Raw genomic sequence first — 24,252 nt, 5'->3', positions numbered from 1 at the left:
ATTATATGTACAATATAGTAGTATTTTTTTATACCCGTCTCTAAGAGAAATTTATCTTGCTGCGACATCATATCAATGAATAGGATGACGAGATAATAGGGTGAATACTTATTAGATGTCTATCAGTATGTAAAAAAATTACACTATCAACACATTCTAACTAAATTCACATTTTAAAGTTTTTATCTTAATACTATTTTTAACAAATTTTGGACAATAACCACAGAAATTAAAAGCCTTAAGATTATTTTTAATTACTATATAAGCTTTTCTAAAATTATAAATTTGCATATTCTGTTGATTTCCTCACAGGCATAAAATATGATAAAGAATTTGGATGATAAATATAACAAAATAGAAAAAGACTAACAATAGATTAAAAAATGAAAAAAAAATAGAATAGGGACCAAAATACTAAATTAAAAAGAAATTATAAATTTAAAAATAAAAATATAAAGGATCCGACTACATATTCATTTGGACTAACAATCAAAAGTCATTGATAGTAATAGTACTTCGACATTTAGGTCAATAAGTTTTGATTGGATTGGAGAGTACGTGCATGTGAGTTATTATAAATTTATATTAATATTATTTTTTATTTTCACAGATAAAAAAATAGTTTCACCGTTGAGTTTCTTAATTATAATATATGAATTATGATTAAAAATACCATTTTATCCAAAAATGAATCGATCCAAAAAATAGTTGAGTTAAAAAAAAGGTCTCGGATACCTTTTGATTAAATTTTTTTTATCAGTATTGTTGCACAATTATTTTTATAATTATTTTATTGTATGGTCATACACACATAATATGTGTACTAAAAAATATATGTTATAAAAGTAATAAATATATTCTATTAAATAATTTAAATTATTTGAAAAGGTGAATATTAAATAACTTCTGTTATTTTTAAAAAAAATTATTTTAAGCTTTTTTTATCATATAAAAATCACTAAACAGAATAAAAACATAGTTATATGAAGCAACAATAAATAAAATTATCATTAAATGGGTTAGAATGATTGGATATATAATTTTCACAAAAGTTAAAAAAGAAAAGGACGAAAAAATGTTTGACTCTAAGACTAAACAAATCAAAACACGCCAACTGGCTAAAAGAACAAAGAAAAGTCTTGAAGAAAACACTGTATGTAACGAGTAACGACTTGGAGTTGGAGGAAAGAAACATGTAACTACATATGAGGGATTTGGATTTCTTCCAAAATGGAAAAACTGTTTAAGTGTCAAAAAACATTTCTCGTCGATCAAATTGAATGCACCTTAGTTCTTATAAAAAGGGGAACGACGTCACGAAAAATAAAATACCACTTAAATAAATGTATTCCAAAAATCTATGCCACCAACATCAAATAACCACTGGGCATCTTCTATTCATGATCTTCAGCAAGCTATAGGTAGATTCCGTAACTTACACTTCTGTGTCCATATCCTCTTGCAACTAACACATACCTTAATGAAAATGTCCTCCTTTTTAATTTTAATATTGTTATATTTTTGTCATCTACTAACATTATTTGTTGAATTCCATTATCTCCATCTCAATCTCCCTAAGCCACTTTCACGTCTATAAATAGTGAACAAGCAAGTCACAAAATCTTCATAGCCAATTAATCATATATCTTCAGTTCATTAGAGTAAACATTTCATTATATATAGCAAAAATGATCAGCATTATGAACCTTACTAGTTCCATGGCCATTATCAGTGTCCTTATTTCAGCCTTAGTTTGTGAAGCTAGGCTTCTCCGTGTTACACCTGGATTTGTTGAAACTAAGGGAACAGAACTTGTGCTAAATGACTCTCCCTTTCTGTTCAATGGTTTTAACTCTTACTGGATGATGAACGTAGCTGCTGATCCAAACCAAAGATATAAAGTTTCCAATGTATTTCGAGAAGCTTCAGCTATAGGTCTTACAGTGTGTCGTACATGGGCATTTAGTGATGGTGGCAATCAATCTCTACAAATATCGCCTGGTCTCTACAATGAGGCTATGTTTCAGGTTTAGTCCATGCCCGCATGCATTTATCTACATCAATAATTTTTTTATCCCTAATAATCGAATATAGGATTTACACCAACCCAATAAACTAGACTCTCTGGTTATCTACATCAATGATTATTTTTTTCTATTCCATTAAATTTGTAGTACAATTAATATGACATAACACAATTTATTTGGTTTAGGTTAGAATTAATACAAGTGATACATCATCATACATGTTAGTTGCGACATATATATATATATATATATATATATATATATATAGATAATAAGTTGTTTTGGCGGCATATATGTCAGTAATTGCATGGTAATTTATGTGATTTTATAAAGTGTTACATGTAGGCATGCATTTTGAATAAAAGCTAGTACGTTTAATTTGTTGCGCAATATAATATGAACCGTTTTCTTGCTGTTGCTAGGCATTGGATTTTGTGGTGGCAGAAGCGAGAAAGTACAGAGTGCGTTTGATTCTGAGCTTGGTGAACAATTACAATGATTTTGGAGGAAGACCTCGGTACGTGCAGTGGGCTAATAGCAGTGGTGTTCCCGTCGCCAACGATGATGACTTTTACACAAATCCTGTTGTAAAAGGTTACTACAAAAACCATGTCAAAGTATGTCAAACATTAATTTACTTCAAATTCCCATCTTAAAAATAAAGCCAAGATAATAAGTGGTTAGCATAGCATCTTCTAATTAACGTGTTCTTGATTGCATTGCAGAGGGTGCTGACAAGGATCAACACAATCACTAAAACAGCTTATAGAGATGAACCCACCATCATGGCTTGGGAACTAATTAACGAACCACGCTGCCAAGTTGATTACTCTGGCAAGACCATAAATGTATGTATTGATTATTGAACACACACACAATATATATATATATATGCTCAACATTTTCTACCATATAGTATATTCTTAAAATGTGTTTGTTTTTATTACAGGCATGGGTTCAGGAGATGGCTCCCTATGTGAAATCTATTGACCCAATGCACTTATTGGAGGTTGGAATGGAAGGGTTCTATGGAGACTCCATCCCGGATAGGAAACTAGACAACCCTGGTTTCCAAGTTGGTACAGACTTTGTTAGCAACCATCTCATTAAAGAAATTGACTTTGCAACAATCCATGCTTACCCTGATAATTGGTAAGCATATATAGATAATTAATCACTACTACAATTAATTCAAGAAATTGACTTTTATTAAGGATTTATTGGACATGTATCATAAACAATTAATTAATTAATTATGACTGGAACCATAAACAGGCTAACAGGACAAAACGATACCATGCAAATGGCATTCATGCAAAGGTGGATGACAAGTCACTGGGAAGACTCAAGAACAATCTTGAAGAAGCCATTGGTGTTTACAGAATTCGGGAAATCTAAGAAAGATCAAGGGTATAGCATCAGCGCAAGAGATTCGTTCATGAATGTTGTGTATTCAAGCATCTATAGTTTCGCACAAAATGGAGGAACATTTGCTGGGGGTTTGGTTTGGCAACTTTTGGACGAAGGAATGGACCCATATGATGATGGATATGAGATTGTTTTGTCTCAAAACCCTTCTACAAGTAGTGTTATCAGTCAACAATCTTCTAAAATGATTGCACTTGAGCATATGCATTGAGCATTCGGCAATCTCTTGGAAGAGTATTGGAAGATTTAAGAAACCAATTGGAAAAATTTCTAGTAATCCGCTTCTTAAATAGAAATAACTATGACATTCTGTACGCATTAAACATTATTTATAATAATAATACCATGGGAAAATTTCAATGTGGATTGAGACTAACAATAACACTCGATGTACTTATTACGTTGATATCTTTATCTTTGTATTACTATCAACAACTTAAAGTAGTTTGAGCCAAAAACTCTTATACAATTGAGTATTATTTATTTCACAGTAAATTTTTCATCCAATTTATTTTTTTTCTGTTCTCACTCTTTTTTTCTTTTTGGAATAATTTAGGTTTAAGGCAGTTTTTGTATGAAGTATAACTAAAACAAAACTAAAACAAAAGAACTAATTTATATAATAAAAGATTTCATCAAAGAAAGAATGCACAATCTTATATCTGATATCAAAGAAACAAGATTACAATGAAAGGTACAAACAAAAATACCAATGAATGTTACACAATTAATTATTCCTAACACCTTCAAGAACCCTATGAACAATAATGAACTTAATGAATGGTACACAAATTCTTCTTATATATACACCATGAATGATTCTTCTCCTTGTTTAGAAATGAGTTCTTCTTGTATATACCCCATGAATGATTCTTATCCTTATCTATAGATGAGTTGCCTTGACAGTAAGCTATAAAGAAATGCCAATTAAACTATAAATTTAGTATACCTAATTCTTTACTCTTATCATTTTTTAAGAAAATAAAAAAAATAATTATTTTTTGAAATAAACATTATCTAGAAGTCAATTAAACTATACATTTATTCTTAATTAAAAAACAAAAAATATTTTAAAATAGAAAATACACACATGATAAAACATAAAAATAAATAAATAAGTAATTTAAAGTTTTAAATAAAATGACTATAAATAATTTTAAAAATTATATTTAAAAAAATAAAAAATGATAGTATCATTGTATAAGATAGAGTTTATTAAAATATTAAGCCTCTCTCAATGATATAGTGTACTCTAGTTAAATGTTTAGAAGTGAGGCGATCCATATATAAAAATAATGGACACAATTTAATCTTGAGAGGTTGAAAATTTAAGTGTACAGTTATATAGAGAAAAGTAAATTTTAATAAAACATAAAAAAAAACTTTTGATAATATAACTTCTATAATTTAGAAAGTAGTATAAACCTTAAAAAAACTAATTCAAACAAAAAAAAGTACTTAATATTTTAATAGTTTTTAAAAAAATGATACCAAACAATGTAAGGAGGAAAGAATAATATAATAAGATAGTAGTGTTATGTTAAGTTTTTCATATATATCAAGAAGAACATGACCAAATTCGATCAAAGATTCTAGTTTTATGAAAACTTTCATTCTATCTCTGGAAATGATAACATTTTTGCTTTTAATAAGAGTTTTATGTGCCACCCGACCCCCCAAACCCAAATTGAAGAGTTGTGTTATCATCATCGCTCGTCTAAACCAGTGCACAATTTCAGATAGTTCTGTGCATGGGTTGAAGGAATTCAATGTTCTTGTTCTGTAAGAGGTTAAAAAGCGCTTAATATAGACAATTTTTTAATCATGTGGTGGGCATGTCGTAGAGTCTCAGTAAAAAAATGTGGAAAATATGAAGATATGGAAGTTTATTGTTTTGTCAATATGGGATGGTTAGTTTTTTTCAATCACATTTGGATGGATATGAGAACACGAAATAATTGTTTTTTCCGTTGGAATTTGGCTCTGACTTGAGCTTTTATTTTTGTGGGAGGATGAATGTGTTGTATTTGTAATGCTTTTGCTGGTGGGGGCACATTTTGTGCTTATTCCATATTTTAAATCAATAAGAAATGTGTCTATATATAAAAAAAAAACAAAACAAAACCACGGATTTTTATCCATTACATAAAACATATTTACACACATTTCCAACTTAAATTTAAATACACACTACAATGAAATGTCATCACGTTTCAAATGGATAAACTATGCTAACCACAACTTAAGGTTAATGCGGCGTCGGTGATTCGCAGTCTTGGTAATGAGTTTAATTTTGGTAGAAGAATTAATAATTTTATCCTACATGATAATTCATAATGTTATCCTACACATTCTAATTGAACTCTTATCATTATTGCGCCTATATCAAATCAGGGGGAGTAGTAATATACAAGTAATTACATCGATACTGCAACACAGATGGATTTATGAAAAAAGTTCATGTAAAGCAGTGGATTAGATGAGGAAATAAAAAATTTCATGATCGAGTTTTGTACGATCAATGAAATACACAAGAAATTGATTAAGATAAGACGAATAGTAGCTTAGCTAGTCACAAGGAGATGAAAGGATGATCGATCAGAAGTTGATGAAAGCACGGAGAAGCGTGAGAAAGTCATCAAAGCATCGAAGGAAGTACAAGTAGCAGCAGCAGTAGTTGTTGTTGTTTTGTCTGCGCTTGAGTTCTTTGATTTCCCTTTGCTTTCTCATGCTTTCTATCACATCCTCCTTATACATACAATCATTCATTTCTCGGTGGTCATCGTTGCCGTAGAATATGTCTCCCATACCTTCTTCTTCTTCTTCTTCTAACCAAGGCTGTGTGACGACGACGTCGTTTTATCAGAAGACGACACTCACTAGTGCAGATAACAAAGGAATGATTGGATGAGCGAGACCCTCACCCTATGATCCCTGTTGGCACAGTCAACGCCCACATAAATTCCCTTTAGCTAGCTAGCTAGCTATGGATAATAATGGCGACATAGATCACTAAAACAATTTTCTTATTTATTTTTATGTGTTGCGTAAAATACGTTTCGTCTTGTTAGGAGAAGAATCTTACCTGTTACCAGAACTCAATCCTGTTTAGTGGTTCTGTTGAGTTAAATTTTATAACTTCAAATGAAACAGAATATAAACAGGGCATAAAATTAGTTTGAAATTCAGAACCAGAAAAACATCTAAGCAATAATAAATAAATCCGATCATCGAGGAAATCCATATAGTTTGTTTATGAATTGGGTCAGTTGACTTCGATTAATCCCTAAAGTAATAAAGGGTTCCGTAAAATAACGACTCTACATGTTAAATAAAAATCGGATATGGATAAGAACAAAACGTGGACGAAGGTAGGGGATTATTTTTTGAAGCAGAAGATAAGGATTATAAGAATACTCAATTGTTACATTTTAATTTTTATAATGTTCACCCGCCGCCCTCTCGAGGCAACCTTGTTTAATAACAGTATTCAATAACTATTGACAAATATAAGCCGCAAGAATCTTCACCAGAACAAGTCCTAATGATTATATCATTTAACGTTTTTTTTATCTAATTATGTGACATTAATACATTATTGGTTGATATCAGGTGTGAGACTTGAAAAATTAATACATTTATTGATTTAATTATTTGATTTGAAGTTTTTATAAAATAGCTAAAACTTATTCAAATTTATACAATTGAAAATCATACTGTTTTATTAAAACTGTAAATAAAATTGCCGTTTGTAAAAAAAATAATTGAAGGTATAATAACGTTTTAAGATTTATACTTAATGTTAAGATGTGTAAAAGTCGTCAGAGCTAAAGTAGCCGTGTTTCATAGTTTTATCATTATTCATACATTGGATGAGTCATATACATACAAAAAAGGTTTGTTGGAAGGCCTCAATGTTAAACATTTCTTACTCGAGGTTTACTCTTTACTTCATTATCACTGCCTGATTAATTTGAGGCTTAATTTTTTTTAATCATATTTACCTACTTCACATCAATAAGTGAATCTTGACAGTGATGAAAAATAAACCGAAAAACAAAATTGAAAGATGCACTTGCATATCATCAAAATGAAAAGATAGACACTTGCAGAGAGGGTTAATGGTTGAAGCCGGAAAACATTAAAAAATTAAGGATTCGGTACAATTTGTTAGGCTCTCTATAGCCAAGGAAAGTTATGAGACACTCCTACATATAACACGTCCAATGAAACAGGGAGAAAGAACTCTAGTCAAAGATAAAAAGAAAAAAATTCTCTATTAAAAAAGCATAGTATTACCCCCTCCCCACCCCAGAATATTAACAATAGTATCCCGCCTTCCTTATACAGCCTGTATCTCCAAATCAGTATGCTCACCGTTGTTAGGTGAAGACGTTTCAGGAGTTTCCTTGTCATCAGTGGTTTTCATCTCTTGAACCGGAGGAGGGTTTACAACGGTCATTTCTGAAAAAATGTTATCTGATAGTCGACCATTCATCTCCCTGTGTTCTTGACACAGGGCGCACCAGTGAAAGCAGCAGTGCACACAACATGCATTACACGGTGAATTCTGCAATCATAAACAAATGAGTAAGCAAGCCTTAAAAACAAGTTTCATGTATAAAAAACAGTTCTCCACTGCGCATATGCACCAATAACCACCATTAGGCATTTGATCTTGGGGCAGCCTTGCCTAATGACAGGGTTCTTACCCAGTTACCCACATGTTAGCATGAATGGCCCTGTTCACAGAACTGACGTACAATTTGAAATTGTTCTATAGACAAAGGCCATCATAGAAAACCAAGAAAGAGCGGATCTACCAGTTACAACAGATAAGGGAAGAGATGACATGCAATAATATAACACTACCCCTCTGCCCAGTCTTGTAGCATTGAAAGCACAATGACAACGCTACAAGTTTCTCAAGATTTCATGGTTAGCTACTAAGATTACAGACAGCAAGTCTATCTTTGTTTCCTTTCCAGTTGTGTAGTTCAAAATATGCATCTGCTTGCATAAAAAATTGTCTTATCACCAAATAATTTTGCTCAAAAAGAAAATAAAGTGGGTTTTGTAACAGAACAGGCTCCCAAAGAAGGACATGATTTTTGGCATGCATTGGTTCTACATTACCAATCTGACGCAAGCCAAAGAATATGTCTCATTAGAGGGAATGAGGGATGTCTGATATACAACATTCCAGATTTGATGTTGACCATTTGTCCTAATGAAAAATATTTTCAAGACATGTACCTTCAAGTGATATTTCTTCTGTAAGGATTGGCGCACTTGACCAGTGTGAATGCCACACATCCACCATGTAAACAATAAACCCTCAACAATGAGACATACAGTCCCCAGGTTAATAGCAGGAAAGATGGAAGTTGCAGCTGCAGTTGCTATTGCCAGAGAAATGCCACCTTCAATACAAATGGCATGACAAATGCATGGTCCAGTCCAAGGAGTGTCTTCCTTCAATCTTTCTACATTGCGCCCGAATAATACACAAGGACAAAACAGTCCGGTCAAGCCTGCAAAGAAGGTGGAAATAATGTAAAAGGAAGCAACTCTTTACCATAGTCTGTCAAATGTCAGCAAACTCCAGCCATGCATATAAATCCTTCACATGGAAGTTTAAGGCATAGCCCAACCATACATATATTGAAAATATTTTGATAGTAAGAGAACAAATTGGTCAAAGAAAGTTTATAATGAAATTTTATGTGATACAGCTGCTCACTCTTAACTTTAGTCTTTGGCTAGACAACTAGTTAGTATTAAATGAATTCATGGATCTGCATTCTAGCCTTGTATAGCTGAGTTTAGATCACATCAATTGGAAAATTTACATTGGAAAAAATTAACACATTGGAGGCTATTAGCACACACAATGAACATTCCCAAATCTCAGTTGACTAGTCTAGAATATATCATAGCCAGCAGCCCAATTCTAGTACAATTTAAGAGCTTGTCATGCATTAACTTACAGCTTTCTCTGTCTTCAGCACATCCAAAGATCCCAGTCATCCAAGGTTCATCAGCAGGAGGAGCATAGCTTTCAGGTAGCGGCTGTCTACATTCAGGGCACTTACGAACATCCAACTGAAAATTATCAAAAACCATGAGGAGATATTATCTACTTATAGATAAAAAAAAGTCACTCGAAACCCCAAAAATATACAGACACACATTTTTAACATTTTCATATTGCTCTGACTCAGATCTAGAACTATTGAGTGAAATTTTAAATTTAAAATCAGAACTGCATACCTAGTTAAATTAAAAGCTGATATCATTGGAAGTTTCTAAGGTATGGGGTGTAGGCAAGTTTTGCCTTCCCCATCCCCGCTCCTTGACTCTATCCTCAACCCAGTTTCGATTCCTTTCCGGGGTAGAAAATAAGTAGCCATCCCTACCCTTGGTGGGGATTGGGTTTCCCTGCCCCACCCCCAAATACTATTTTCTTAACCATTTTTATATACATCCGTGTCACTTAATGCATACATTTCTCCATGTTTTGTGCAGATGCTTTTTGTCAAAGAGCTATCAAATGGTACTAGTATTATTTATTCTTACTCATCTTTCTAAATTGATTAATATTGTTATTCCTTATTCTCAATTGGTTAACAAATATGATTTGTAAAATTCAAAAATAAGTATGTTTTGTAAACAACCTGTGAGCGTCAAAGTGAAAGAGCACACAGATTCTCATGTTCAAGCATAAAGGCATTTTTGTAATTTTCCTGAACAGCTGGGTGGGTATGAGCATCCCCTGACTCTTAAAAATAGAGAAAACCCGAACCTGAATCTAGCCCCAGTAAAGTTGGGGGGAGTTCAGGTGGTTGGGACTCCTTTGCCATCCCCAACTGTAGTATAGATATAACAGCAATAAGCAATATAATTTATTTATTTTGTTAAGTCCTAAGCTGTCATGTCTATAGACTGTATACATGTTCTACTCATCACTAACTGACAGGCAAGATGGTGCAAAAATAATAATACTCGCATCCAAGATCGATGATCATAACAATTTCCTACAAAGCATGAACACCACATTTCGATGTCGTGTCTGGTCTGCGTGTTATTTGACCTTTTTTTTTGTTAAATTTTATAAGATTTACATTATAAATGAACAGTTTAATCAATAAAAATTACATCATGTTCGAAGTTATAAAATGCTGTGAAAAAATGTTAAACATTAGAATAGTATGAACCACTCCATTCTCTCTCTATATATATATACACACACACGCGCACGTAATTCGATTTGGTGTTTGTGCTTCATGGATTCAATTTGCGGAGTTGCCGCGTGTTTGTTGTTCATAGATTCAATTTCACGCTAGCAAGCGAATTCTGAGTCTAAAATGAGAGACAAACCACCCAAATTCACATTGTAATGATGGTGGTGAGTGAGGAGTCAAGATTTTGTGTTCCGAGACCTAAAAAAAAGGGGATTGTACCTATTTGACTGCAATTGCATAGTAACACACTAATTATCCGCTCCATTGTTTTCTTCACTAAAAGCGCAAGTGGAACAGAATAAACCCTTCAACAAGGTTTCCATCTTCAAGATTTGGGGTAAAGAACAGAAGAAAGTGTAGAAATGGAAGCGTTGGTTACCTGAGGAACCTGAATTGGCTGATTGAGTTCGCCAGGGGTAATATCTTCGAGAGGTGTCTGATCTTTAGTCAACTTCACATAACGCGATTGCTTCCTTTCTTCCATCTCACCGAACACGAAAACACTGTTCAAGATCTAGAGAATCGCAGCAACAACAACAACGAAGAAAGGAAGAAGGAAGAAGAAAAAAGAAACAGAAAGGAAACAGCGTTGGAACGCTGTTTACTTGAGTCAACCGCCCTATGCTATGCCTTTCTTTTATCGCCATTTATTAAGGTTAACTTCTTTTTGTTTAAAAAAAAACATATTTCGGTTAATACTAATACAGTACTTTTTTTCGAAGTGTTATTTAAAATAATTTCTGATTTTAACTTTCATAATTTCTAATTATTTTGAAAAAATAAAACAAACATATAGTCCTATAGAACATTTTTTAAAAAGATTATTTTTTAAAATTTAACTTTTATGAAAAAAAATTCCAAACAAAAATCCTAAGTAATAACGCTTTTTCAGTCAGTAAAAAAAAAGGCTCGTTGAATATGACGTAAGTAATTGGAAAATACATGTTTAGTCTCTTAAATTATATATGCTGCTGTCGATAGCCGAAACACACGTGACTGAAAACAAAAAAAAAAAATAGAAAATGAAGATGGTTAAAAGTTACTGATGGGAGTGAAACCGTGTAGATAAGAAGAAGTGCAAATATATATATATAATACAAAATTAAGAGATTTCTTCACAACCCAAAATAAAAGGAGGGTTAAAATTCTCTCCATTTCTTTTCCTGCCCATTTTTTCCACTTTTAAAGTTTTGGATAAATAAATGAAATTGAGATGATACACATTAAATGAAAGGTATTATTTATTTTTCTAAAACCATAAAAATGAAAGAAATGGAGAGGATTTCTTTTTCCAAATAAAAGCCTCTAGGAAAAAACACTATTTTGAAACAAGTATATCCACGGTAATCCCTTAACTGTAATACTGTATTCCCCATGATTCTAATCTCCCTTGGCCACATCTCGCCCTGCAGTGTTTATTAATAACAGATTGCACGACAAAGTTTTAAGAAAAGGAAAACGGAACATAATTTCTCTACCGACAGTTTAAATATAAAATCTACTCGTGCATACTAACAGTAATAATTTCTGTATAATCAAAATGATCAAACATGTTAAAGGAGAGTGATTGTGTGTGGTTTGTGGAAGCGATAGCCTTCAAAAATTGTCACCCTTATTGCTATATGAACTTCCCAGAGCTATCCTATTTGAATACATAGTTCACAGTTGAGACCTGAGGGGATGCATGTAAAAGGAAGATGGAAAGAATGGAGGTTAATAAACACGCTTCGTATTTGCATATTAAGCAACAAAACTTTTAGATAGAAGAAAATTAAAAAAGCAAACAACTTTCAAAATTATAAAAAAAAAAAATTATGGCCAGAATTAAGAAACAAGTAAAAAGAATATTTTGATTCATTGAAGCTAAAGAAAATAATACCTGTTTGAAGCGAAGAAAAACTCAAATTACAACTCCAGTAAATATAAGTAAAATATATATATATATAATTTGAAAACAGTATTTTCAGCGATAAAATCAAATAGTAAAAAACAAAGCAAATAACTATCACCGCAATTAATTTCGTAGGTTAAAAAAAATAATTGAACAAAAAAATAGGCGTGCTTACTCATGATACATTCCTCGTGTCCTTTTCCCTCATTCCATAAAGCTATAAAAATGTGCATAATCATGAAAAACCTTATAATTGACCTCGAGAGCTCGCCTCTACTGCCATTGGCCTTCTTTGCCCAATTTGGAACCCGAGGAAGACAGGGTGATGACTTCACAATTTTGAAGCGTACAAAGAAATGGAGAGTGAGAGGATATTGAATAGATAAAAATGATCGAAAACCGATGCAGATACCGTATTTTGAATATCAATACCGTATTTTTTTGTTAAGAGGCATTGTGCAGTTTAGATATACTGAGTGAGAAGATATGAATGTCAATAAAGAGCGGTTTACATATACGTGAGTGGTTGAAGGTATATTTTTTTGTTAGAGGCATTGTGCAGTTTAGATATACTGAGTGAGAAGATATGAATGTCAATAAAGAGCGGTTTACATATACGTGAGTGGTTTCTGTTTTTTTTTTTTGGGAAAAAATGTAAATTATATTAAACCCAAAATGATACAATAATAAATGGGGGCATATCCACAGTTAAAGAAAATCAAAAGTCTCCCTAATACAAGAAGACATATATCAAGATGCTAAAACAAATGCAACAGGTGCTCTTGTCTATACATAAAGAAACTTAATCTTGCTAATAATCTTTATGACAGAAAATTGATAATCTTCAAAAATCAGTTTGTTCCTAGACTGTTATAGCCAGACAACATAATTTTCCTTGAACACCTGATGTGGATCTGCCTCTAATTAAAGAGTCAGTAATGCGTGGTAAAGAAGTGAAACGCCTGCGGAAAGGAGCCAAATCACGAGCAGAGAGGGAAACCTTGTTCAAAAAAGCAACTTTGTCAAGAGTAAGCGACCGATTCCTTTTAGCAAGCCACAAAATGAAAGACATCTTAGGAGGGATTAATGAGTTCCATATAACAGAACACCAACTAACAGTAGACTTGACACCTCTAATGTATTCATAGACTTTGTCAACAAGCAATTGTTCATTGGTGCTCTAAGATTGAATCCTCTTTTTGGCCTCTTCCGTACTTAACTCTTTAGAGATAATAAAATCTCTTATTTGATTAGTTATAGATATTCTTATTGATATGTGATATGTTATAGATATTACTATTAATTGATTGATTACCAAACTCAAAAGACTGAGCAGGGAAAAAACAGGATAGAAGGAGAGTACATTTAATTTTGAGAAGAAATCTGTCTGATTCTCATTTAGGTGATTTTATTATTTTTTTTTCCTTGCACTATCTCTTTGATACAGTAAGGTGAAATCAGTGTCTTACGTACCTTGGGCGCATACTATACATTTTCTTTATCTTGACCCTCCCGTTTATCAAAAAAATATGTTATTGTGAAATTCAACCAAAAAATAAGGAAAGTCTGACTCGCATACTATACATTTAGACTGTGTAAGTAAAAGACTTAGATGGTGTTTTTAATCGGTTATACCTTTAGAATCCGTTTCGATGAAGAATTTTAATCGGGAAAAGTAATTTATCAGAGAATTTAAATTTCTGTAATTTAATATTTATTGTGTAGATATTTTTTTATGAAAAAATTTAAATTTTTGGAATTTTAAAACAGAATTTTAAACAACTAAAAATGTGGAATTTCAATTTTCTTCTAAGAGGTGAGAAATTGAAATTTTCTTCTTTATAGAAGAATCTTCTAAAATGTTCGGGTATTTCCTCTATAACCTTCATCCTCTCTTTCACCTAAAAAGTTTCCAAAATTCCGTTCTCAAACTTGCGACTCTTTCCTAACGCCAATGATCCTCTTCTTCAAGAAATACGATCTGAGTTCGTGGAGCATTGATCGAGTGTAAGCGTAAGGGGACACATAGAACTACACCTGCTAGTCAGGGGAGCACTTGTCACTCTCCATCACGCGGCGGAGGTGCTCGCCGACACGGAGGGTCTGGGTCATAACTTACGTCGTTGACTGAATGTTGTAGTCGTCGGGTGTGGTGGGGTACACCATCATGTCCCGATTCCTCTGCAACTTCCTATGTGCATCAGTGTTCTTCTCTTTGGAAGCACACCAATCATATTTTTTTTTCTTTTGTCCATTTTCTTTCATCCTTACAATTTTAATTTTTTTTATCCAAACACAAAATTTAAAAAATAAAAGAATTTCAATTGAAATATTTAAAATTCTTAGAATTTAAAATTTGTAAGAATTTTAAATTTCCCCATCTCATCATGCAGTATTCTTATTCTGCCATGAGTCTGTATTGTTATACCTCGAGACAATATTCAGCATTCATCAACCAGTGTTATTAATTCATTCTTTGAAAATGTATACACGTACTCATGTCCCCGTTTGCTCAAATTCACTGTAGGAATGAAGAGAGTAGAGAGGTTGAAGAATAGGCAGATATGAAGTTGAAAATGTTAAGGTGTATTTCAAAAAAAAAATAAAAAATGAACAAAATATATATTGTTTGAGAGAAAAGATTTTTTTAATTCCTACCAGTACTTCAATTGATCAGAGTTACACAAATGTAATGGAGTTTGAATTCCTACAAATATTATTCATTCTAATCTTACTTATTTTAGACTCTGTTAAGAGAAACTATCCTAGAGTTTCACAAAAAACTCTTTCACTAAGTTCATAAAACGTTTAGAATTTATAAGTTAGCATCTTATTTTGAGCTTGTAAAAAGTTTTTAAATAAATTTGGGATAATAATTACTCAAAAAGTCACAATAAAATTGTTTTTTAATTTGTTGATACTTGTGATAATGTAAAATATTTTACAGTCCTGCAATAAGTAACTCTATTAAACTCAAATAAAAAAGATATACAAAGTGTAATACTATTATTTTTGTACGAAAGTAACATATTTGATTCCATATATATAAAACAAGGCCGTAAATTGAAAATTTGTGTAAAGAAAAGAATCTTTATGGAGATAACTAGTCTTTCAAGCCATTGTTATTTTCAAAACAAGATTATATCACGCGATTTACTCAAAAATAAAATGCAATTAAAAAGATTGTATCCTTCCTAATTGCTATGAAAATTAACATTCAATTCTTTGCATTTTACACCATCATTATCATATATACATTGCCTAGATATATATTTTTCAATATTAATCTTCTAACACCATATATAATTAAAAAGGATACTTTTTACATTTTGCGTCTTGCACTATAAAATAAATATACTTTTAGGACATCTATAACTGAAATTAGGCAAAGTAAAAAGTAAACTCTTAGAATGATATGATGGTGATTTTCAGATGTTCTTTTTTAATAACTCAGAAAACACGTACAATGACGACCTTTTACCCACATAACAAAAAAACCATGTTAAGAGTTTATAAGCTAGACACGATTAAATTTAAAGTATTTATTCAGCATCCATTAATATTAGACGTACGTAAAAAAAAAAAAAAAAACAAAATTACAGCCTGCATGGTCTTGCTAGCTTAGGTTTATGAAGGCCAATTTCTATACCAACCAGCCCAAGCAGAAACCAAGCCACTAATACCAAGCGTAACAGTGTGGTTGCAGAAAGGGTTTGGCTCAATCTCCGCTATTGCTATGAACAAATCCGCAACATTAGCAGCCACTGCCATTAGCCTCATGATTCTATCGCTTCTGATCTTCTGAATCCCTATTTTGATCTCTTCCTCCTTGGAGCTGCTCAGCTCTCTCTGTGCCTTGATCCCTTCTTTGAGCATAATAAAATCAGCTATGATGAAGAAGACATACCCAACAGACTCACCAAACGCGGATATGAAGCTCATCTTCTTCGCCAAGCTTGCGTCTATGGTCCCAATCCTTGCCAACCAAAGAAAGTGATCGAAGAAGAAATACACCATTTCCCCTGCATTTGCGAGCACCGCTAGTAGCCTAAGAGAAAGGGTGGAGCCTGGGTTTCTGCGAAGAACGTTGAAGCCGCTGAGGAACCTTCCAGTTCTGAAGGCTTTTCTGCTGAGCCCTGAGGCCACTTCCCATTGCTTGAACCTCCTCGATATGTCCGCCTGCGTGCCTTCCACGTGCCAGTTTACGAGCTTTGACACGTACTGGAACGTCTTCACCACCTTGTCTATGCCATCTCTCTTTGCTAGGAAGATTACCAGTTTGTCCACTGAGTCATTCATGCTTCTGCTTCTGGGGATGTCAACTTTGTCCCAGCTTTAGAAATCTTTAACTTACTTGGCTCACAGATGCTGCTTTCTTGGATAAGAGAAGTTTGTGGTTAGACTTTTATTACTTCATACCACCATTCATTTTTTTTTTGTGTGACATGGAAATTCTGTGCACTTGGTGTTTTATATATATATATATATATATATATATATATATATATATATATATATATATATATATATATATATATATTCTTCTGCTTCTGGCTACATGTACATCTATTATTCATTTCATTTCTTGTAAAAATGTCTAGTATTCAGAAAAATTGTGATGCTTAATTTTTCAATCGGCTAGGCGGCTTTAATTTGATTTATAATATGGAACTCGGGTTTTCTCACAGTCCATTTAGCAGGATATATAATAAGACTTCTTGATGTTTGTCCCTAAAATCGGAACTACTACCATATGGCAATAATACGGGTATTTAAATAATATTTATATTGGAATCTATATCTATTAATGTGATGTTCCATATTCATATTCCAATTCAGTTTCACATTCATATTGTAATTAAACGTGTCATTTTCTTATAAATATCCTTTTTTATTTTCATTTAAGACGAGCGTGAGTGTAATATTTCAATTATTATTATTTTAAAATTCTGCATTTACATTTTTTAAATCATCAATAAAATAATTACATTTATTTTATTTTTTGAACCCAAACCTGATCCTCAGGACCTTTATTTTATTTTATTTTTGCTACGGTAACACAAATCAAGGAAGCAGAACTCTCCCCTAAATTCTTCCCAGAGAAGACTTGTGACCCCAACAGGTGGTTCAACAAAAATTAGATTGATGTTATCCATGGAAAATAACTTTATATGAGTAACAAATGCCAGTTTTTTGGGGTTTGCTTGCAACAAAGTAGTTTTCCAAGATAAAGAATGACGACCTCTTTGGTTTTGCATCAACCAGATAATTACCATTCATAAGATTCAACACAACAATGCTTCCATATCCAATATGGTTGTTAAGTGATTCCCTCCTTTGGAACCTTACATTAAACTTAATACGGATAGAAGTTCAGTAGGCAATGCGACAGGAGAATGGGCCTTGGGCTATTCTTTCTTATGCAGTTACACCACCAACATGAATGTTGAGCTTTTTGTCTCAAATTAGCTAAAGAGTCAGGCACTAGATATTTGATTTGTGAATCATATTCATGGATGGCCATCAAGCTTATCAATGAAGGATCTTCATCTCATCATATGTATGCATTTGTGGTAAACTCTATTAAAGTCTGATACTTAGAAAACCAACAACAACTCATGGCCTATCAAACATGTTCGCTGCAGCTTGCTCCTCTCTTATTAGCTAATGTTTTAAGTCAAGAAGTTGCATTATTAATGTATAATTGTTTAAAAATTATATATTTTAAAAACATATAATATTAGATCGAATTAGAATAATCTGAAGTATAATTAAAACTTGTTCTCAAAATGCTTTAAGTGATTTTTTAATCTTAAACCCGTCAAAATTTTCAAGGAGTCCAGTTGAGTCAACTGGGACATGAGGAGTGATAATACCCCTTATTAGAGTTCTAGGAATTTTATTTTGTTTTTTTATTCATAAATATTTATTTTTTAAAACTAAATAGATACAGTTATTTTTCAAAAGTCAAGATTTATCACTAAATTATTATTAGTTTAATAATTTATGAAAATAATACTATATTAATAGTGTTATATAACTAACAATAATAATAAATATTCACAAAGGAAGAAAATAAACAAACAAAAAATAAGAAAAAATAAAAAGGAAAAGAAAGAGGAAAAGTGGTAACTGTCCATTTAACCAGTGTTCACGGCACCCACAAACCCTACCCTATAAACCAAATTCGCAATCCCGTGTTATCTACACTTCCCTTCCCATTCCTTTCAATTTGGAGAGGAATTCATTTGAATTAGGGTTTCTCTTTTCCTTTGTTTCATTATGGACGCTCAGAGGGCTTTACTCGACGAACTCATGGGTGCAGGTATACATGTGTCCTTTTCGCATTCTCAATTCACGAAATCCACCATTCCTAAATTGACGAATTTGTATGTGGTGAATTTTTCAGCGCGCAACTTGACGGAGGAAGAGAGAAAGGGGTACAAGGAAGTGAGTTGGGACGATAAGGAAGTGTGTGGATTCTACATGGTGCGCTTTTGCCCTCACGATCTCTTCGTCAACACGCGCAGTGATCTCGGTGCGTTTCGATTCTATCACAATCCATTCAATTTCAATTCTCTGTAGTGTGATGTCAATTCAACTACACTGTCACTGTTACTTCACGTGTTAGATTGTTGTGATGCCTTCGTTTTAGAGTGTTTTTTATTTTTGTGATTTTTGTGAGCTTTCGCTGAGGTTAGTTAATGAATTCATAACTAATATATCTTTTGAATTGAGTTCCCTCTGCAACCATAGGGATCTTCTTTGTTTTGATGGCTGTGGCTGAATCTCATTTTTTACCCATTTGCTTAATGTGCGGTAAATTTTGATGCAGGACCTTGCCCGAGAATACATGACCCGAAGTTGAAAGAAAGGTGAACAAGTAAATTTATGTTCATATAGTTCAGGTTTTGCAAATGAACTGTATGAGATTTCTAATGATGAGCTGTATGGAACTTCTTTAGTCTTGCTGCAAATATTCGCTAATAAATTAGTGTGAAAACTATTACGTTTCTGATTGTAAGGCATACCTGTATGAAGATGTAATTTTATATTATTTTAATGTTAGACAGTGGTTTCCTGTGTGGTTCTGTTACAAAATTTTTGCTACTGTTAGTACTCTATCATTGTGTTGAAGTTGGTTTAATGTTGTGTTACTTGTAATTTCATTTTAAAGTAGGTCCTTGTTCTATTATTAACCTGTTTCAGCTTACATTACCATATTCAATATAAGTTTCACAGTTCCTGCTTCAATTGGTGCTATAGTGGTTTTTTCAATACAAACCTTACTGATGCTGCTTCTTTTCACAAGTTTACCATCCTTCGCTGATTTTACTTTGTCATATGTGTACATTTGATAACAAGATATGCCAATAAATGAAAAGCACAAGTCTCATTACATTGTTTTTAGATTATTCCATAGTTATATAGTTGAGTTTCTGATTTAATGAGTTTTACTGTTGGTGACTTCAGTTTCGAGAAATCTCCAAGACACGATGCATATGTACCGAAATTTGAAGCTGAACTTTCTCAATTTTGTGAGAAATTGGTAGGTCACCTCCCTGTTATCACACCCACCCAAGTCTCAACACTCCATAATTTACTCTTGTTTGTATGTTGACAAATCATTCTTAATATTTTCTGTAATCCCAGGTGATGGACTTGGACAGAAGAGTAAGACGTGGGCGAGAACGTCTTGCTCAAGAGGTAGAGCCAGCACCACCACCACCGCTGACAGCCGAAAAATCTGAGCAGCTATCTGTGCTGGAGGAGAAAATAAAGAACCTTCTGGAACAAGTTGAATCTCTTGGCGAAGCAGGGAAGGTTGATGAAGCTGAAGCTCTTATGAGAAAGGTGCTGAAGATGATGCAATACCTTTTTTCCCTTTCATATAAAATTAACTTATAAAGATTTAGCTCTAGAAGATCTGAAGAACCTTGTGTTAAATTTCCATTTTTGGGTGTGTGTGTGTGTGGTTTGGGGGACTTTCTCTTACAGGTGGAGACACTTAATGCTGAGAAGACAGCCTTAACGCAACCTCAAAATGATAAGCTGTTGATGCTTGGTCAGGAGAAGAAGATGGCACTCTGTGAAATATGTGGTTCTTTTCTTGTGGCAAATGATGCTGCAGAAAGGACTCAGTCTCATGTCACAGGAAAGCAGCATGTTGGTTATGGAATGGTTCGCGACTTCATAAATGAGTTTAAGGCAAGTTTCGTTGTCTTGAACTAATTTACGCACTAAAATATTTATAATTTTTTTTTTATATAAGTTAGTACTGTTTTTCAGACTGCTAAGGAGAAAGCTAATGAAGAGGAAAGATTAGCTCGGGAAAGAGAGGTGGAAGAACGGAGGAAACAGAGGGAGAAGGAGTCTGAGAGGAGACGAAGTGATTCAAGTGATAGGGATAGGCATCGTGATAAAGATCACAATAGGGAGAGGGATAGGTATAGAGATAGAGACTCAGATCGTGAAAGGTCTCGGGAGCATGATGTTAGAGGTTATCGAGATGGGGGAAGGGGGATGGATTATAGGGTGAGAAATGGAGGTAGAGACAGGTACCGTGATCGGAGCAGGTCACGCTCCCCTGTTAAGCATAGCCACAGAAGGTCTTCTTGAAGTCCAATTTGCTCAAATTAGTGGAATTTCTTGATAGATGTCAGAATTTTATTAAAAAAAAGGTAGTATTTAATATCCCAAGACTTACATAAATGTGCTTTTGGAGAGTTTTTTTGTCATCATCAAGGGTGAATTTACTCTTTTCCCATCTCAGAGCTTTGTTGAGACTATACAATCTCCCTTTCGTCAATATTATTAATGGAGAAAAGGGTTGAGGTAGGTATTTCACTGTTGTAATTTTTCTTACGATTTGTTTTGCACCTTGATACAAGTGATTTATGACGATTCATCTCTGAAGCCTTGTGTGTAGTCTTTCTTTTCTCCCATTTCTGGAAATCAATTGATTGATTTAAGATGTCCGGCACAAAATTACATGAATGATTGTCATTGCTGCTGAGGGGGATGGTTTTCTCTTGTATTGAGGTAACATGTGAATCTTATACCCTAGACAAATAGATTGATATTTGTTTGTTCGGCATACAAATGTTTGTTTTGTTTCCCCTTTTCTTTTTTGTTTCATTGCCTTTGTGTCTTAAGTTGACATAAACCAACACAGGTTTAAAAAAATGCTGCTTATTCTGACATGAATTTGACATTGAACTGCATTCCGAAAGCACCGGTTTAGAGGATATAGGTAAACTTACTGAATTTGTTGTCAGTTATCTTCCAAATCCATGGCATCATATCTGTTATATATTTGGTGTGATATCATCCGATATGATCTTATCCTGGTTAGAGAATTATTTTTTATTCCCTAGTTTCCTGAATCCTGATGTCATTCTTAACACGCTTTCTGATGGGGAAAAAGATTAGTATGTTGTCCAGTATAAGTAAGCAATTGTTAACTGGTTTGGATTTTGGAATGGTAATTAGAGAATGGTGAATCATCCTCTATAAAAGTAATATTTTATTTACTGAGTGTTTGAATAGAAAATTGAAAGGACCGGCAAATACAGGGATGTAGTTGTCTTTGCCGGATTTGATCACTAGAATTATTGACATTTGCATGAAAAACTTTCGTTGAACTGGGTTGCAGAATGTCTTCTTTCATGAACAAACGTTCCTACCTTTATTGTCTGGGTGATTAGAGGTAAATGTCTCATCTGGATAAAAGAGCATTTAATTTGGTGTTCAGGAACACAAAATGTCTTTGTGATCTTTGTTGGCTAGATTGTTTCTGGAGGTGATATGTGCAGGAAAACAATCGTCGCCTCTTGTTATTATAAGAAACGAGGCAAGATGAAAATTAAGCCTTTTCTTTTGATATCAGGAGAAAGCGTTGTGCTTTTATTATTCGAAATGACAGTCAAATACTTGATGAACTAGGACTGCTGGTTATACATACTTTGAACATGCGATCTTAAAGATTGTAATGATTCTAGGAAATAAAATGAGCTACTTTTGGAGCTTTGGATTTTTATTTTGTTTTCATGTTATTCTCCACTCTCTTCCTCTCCTGCTTAAACTTTTTTTGTTTTGTTACTATTGTAAGACATGGAATGATTTATCAAAACACATGTGAAAATGAAGATAGATTCCTTTTTTTTCATCGGAATTGCCTTGCGACAAATATGGTGATAGACTCGATGGGTTTGATGTCTTAGCAAATGCAAGAACTTGTACGGAACTTACAATATATAAATATTTTCCAACTTCATACAAAATTAAAAAAAAAATTCTGGACTCATTTATAACTCAATTAAGTATCTACGCATTCTCAAATATAACAAGATGACAGGATTATGTAAATTAAAAAAAAAATACAATTCAAATAAGCATTTGATAAGTTCTATTTTTGGGTTGAAAAACCACAAATTTCATTGTTAAACTTTTTTGGCTGAATGTTTCGTTGTTAAACTATTACTTTAGCATTAAAAAAACTTACTTTTTAAAAATAATAAAATTATTTGGATGATTCTTAAAATATTGAATATTTTTTATTTGAATCCTCAAATATATTTGAGTAAAATTCAGGGATTAATTTGAAAGACAACTTTAAAAAATGTGAATTGTCTCTTTTAACTTTGTGGTAGTAAAAAATTGCCTCTGAATGACTGAACGTTAAGTTTAAACATGAGGGATTAAATTCCTCTACGTTATTGTGTTTTAAGTTTTCGAATGAAGTTAGAAAATAAGCGTCACGTATAAAAGTAAAAATATTTACAGTAATTTTATAAAACTTGACAAGCAAACACAAGTTAATGAGCAGTCAAGGATTCAGAGCTATTTTTCATCCTTTCTATGAATTTGGGTTCAATTTTCATTAAAGTCTCAAATTTTATTTGCTAGGCAACCTTAGTTGGATCCTTGACCCTCGAGCTAATTGAGTAGATGTAATGTAATTAGGTAAATTTGCTTGCAGCTTGCGTTTGTGTCCTTGCTGTCTTGTTCAGTAGTATTAGGAGATTTATATTTTACCACTTTTCTTCAAACAAAATAATCACTGATAATATGATCAAAATTGACAATTGTTTATGCTTACGAAAATTAGATTTTTTTTATAAGATTGAAATGTAGAATGAGTGATATGTAGATGCATTTAAACTTAGTTGTCTATTTGTTAGGAGAGAAAGTGAGGAGAAAGAAAATAAAAAAAATTACGAAGTATTTCTTCTGTTTGGTTGGAAGAAAAATAAAAATTAGGATAACTAGATAATTTTATCCCTAAATATGTAATTCGCTGACAAATATGTTCTTAAAAGATGAAAATATAAAATTTAGTCCCGAAAAATATAAAAAGTGCGACAAATATATTCGGACAGAAACTTCCGTGTGTCACCATCAATAAAATAGCCTACATGGCACAGAAGGATGAAATTGTCATTGAAATAATTATCAATGTGATCATCTCTAATTGTTAGCATATGGACATATTTGTCATATAATATTTTTTTTTACTTTTCGTCTTCTCACTCGGCTGACAAATGCATCCCTGAAAGATAAAAATGTAAAATTTAGTCCCTGGAAGTATAAAAAAATGTGACAAATATATCTAAAGGTTAATAATAGATTGTGACTAATTATTATAATTTTAAAAAATTTA

At 32.7% G+C, this 24,252-nt stretch overlaps 4 protein-coding genes across 12 annotated transcripts; 2 read left to right on the top strand and 2 right to left on the bottom strand.

Annotated features, from left to right (window-relative positions):
* The first annotated feature begins 1,652 nt into the window (after positions 1-1,652).
* LOC100800908 (mannan endo-1,4-beta-mannosidase 5) lies at positions 1,653-3,782 on the top strand. The gene is made up of 5 exons (XM_006588254.4): positions 1,653-2,027; positions 2,450-2,644; positions 2,753-2,875; positions 2,977-3,179; positions 3,303-3,782. The coding sequence occupies exons 1-5, from the start codon at positions 1,689-1,691 to the stop codon at positions 3,664-3,666; spliced, it is 1,224 nt and encodes a 407-aa protein (XP_006588317.1). The 5' UTR covers positions 1,653-1,688; the 3' UTR covers positions 3,667-3,782.
* Positions 3,783-7,568: 3,786 nt separating this feature from the next.
* On the bottom strand, positions 7,569-11,320 carry LOC100797735 (cell number regulator 6-like). Its single transcript, NM_001252903.3, has 4 exons — positions 11,079-11,320; positions 9,446-9,560; positions 8,712-8,989; positions 7,569-8,025 (listed from the first exon to the last, which is right to left on the bottom strand). Exons 1-4 carry the CDS (start codon positions 11,181-11,183, stop codon positions 7,798-7,800), a joined length of 726 nt encoding a protein of 241 aa, NP_001239832.1. The 5' UTR covers positions 11,184-11,320; the 3' UTR covers positions 7,569-7,797.
* A 4,797-nt stretch (positions 11,321-16,117) lies between these two features.
* LOC100797185 (peroxisomal membrane protein 11B) lies at positions 16,118-17,034 on the bottom strand. The gene has a single exon (XM_003534321.5). The coding sequence runs from the start codon at positions 16,887-16,889 to the stop codon at positions 16,218-16,220; it is 672 nt and encodes a 223-aa protein (XP_003534369.1). The 5' UTR covers positions 16,890-17,034; the 3' UTR covers positions 16,118-16,217.
* Positions 17,035-18,672: 1,638 nt separating this feature from the next.
* On the top strand, positions 18,673-22,615 carry LOC100796657 (luc7-like protein 3). 9 transcript variants are annotated; one of them, XR_005886414.1, is made up of 11 exons: positions 18,732-18,915; positions 19,000-19,128; positions 19,426-19,465; positions 20,064-20,139; positions 20,244-20,444; positions 20,589-20,798; positions 20,880-21,271; positions 21,364-21,425; positions 21,508-21,632; positions 21,766-21,843; positions 22,246-22,615. XR_005886414.1 is itself a non-coding variant. In XM_014762337.3 (7 exons), the coding sequence occupies exons 1-7, from the start codon at positions 18,873-18,875 to the stop codon at positions 21,207-21,209; spliced, it is 1,029 nt and encodes a 342-aa protein (XP_014617823.1). In that variant the 5' UTR covers positions 18,673-18,872; the 3' UTR covers positions 21,210-22,615. The 9 variants fall into 9 exon arrangements, 1 of the variants encoding a protein (XP_014617823.1); XR_005886413.1 differs by having other exon boundaries at positions 18,710-18,915; positions 21,766-22,615; XR_001382851.3 differs by having other exon boundaries at positions 18,673-18,915; positions 20,880-21,632; positions 22,345-22,615.
* Positions 22,616-24,252: the final 1,637 nt, after the last annotated feature.

This window comes from Glycine max, chromosome 9 (assembly GCF_000004515.6).
Source record: "Glycine max cultivar Williams 82 chromosome 9, Glycine_max_v4.0, whole genome shotgun sequence".
NCBI classification, from domain to species: Eukaryota; Viridiplantae; Streptophyta; class Magnoliopsida; order Fabales; family Fabaceae; genus Glycine; species Glycine max.
This window is presented reverse-complemented; position numbering and strand designations above follow the sequence as displayed.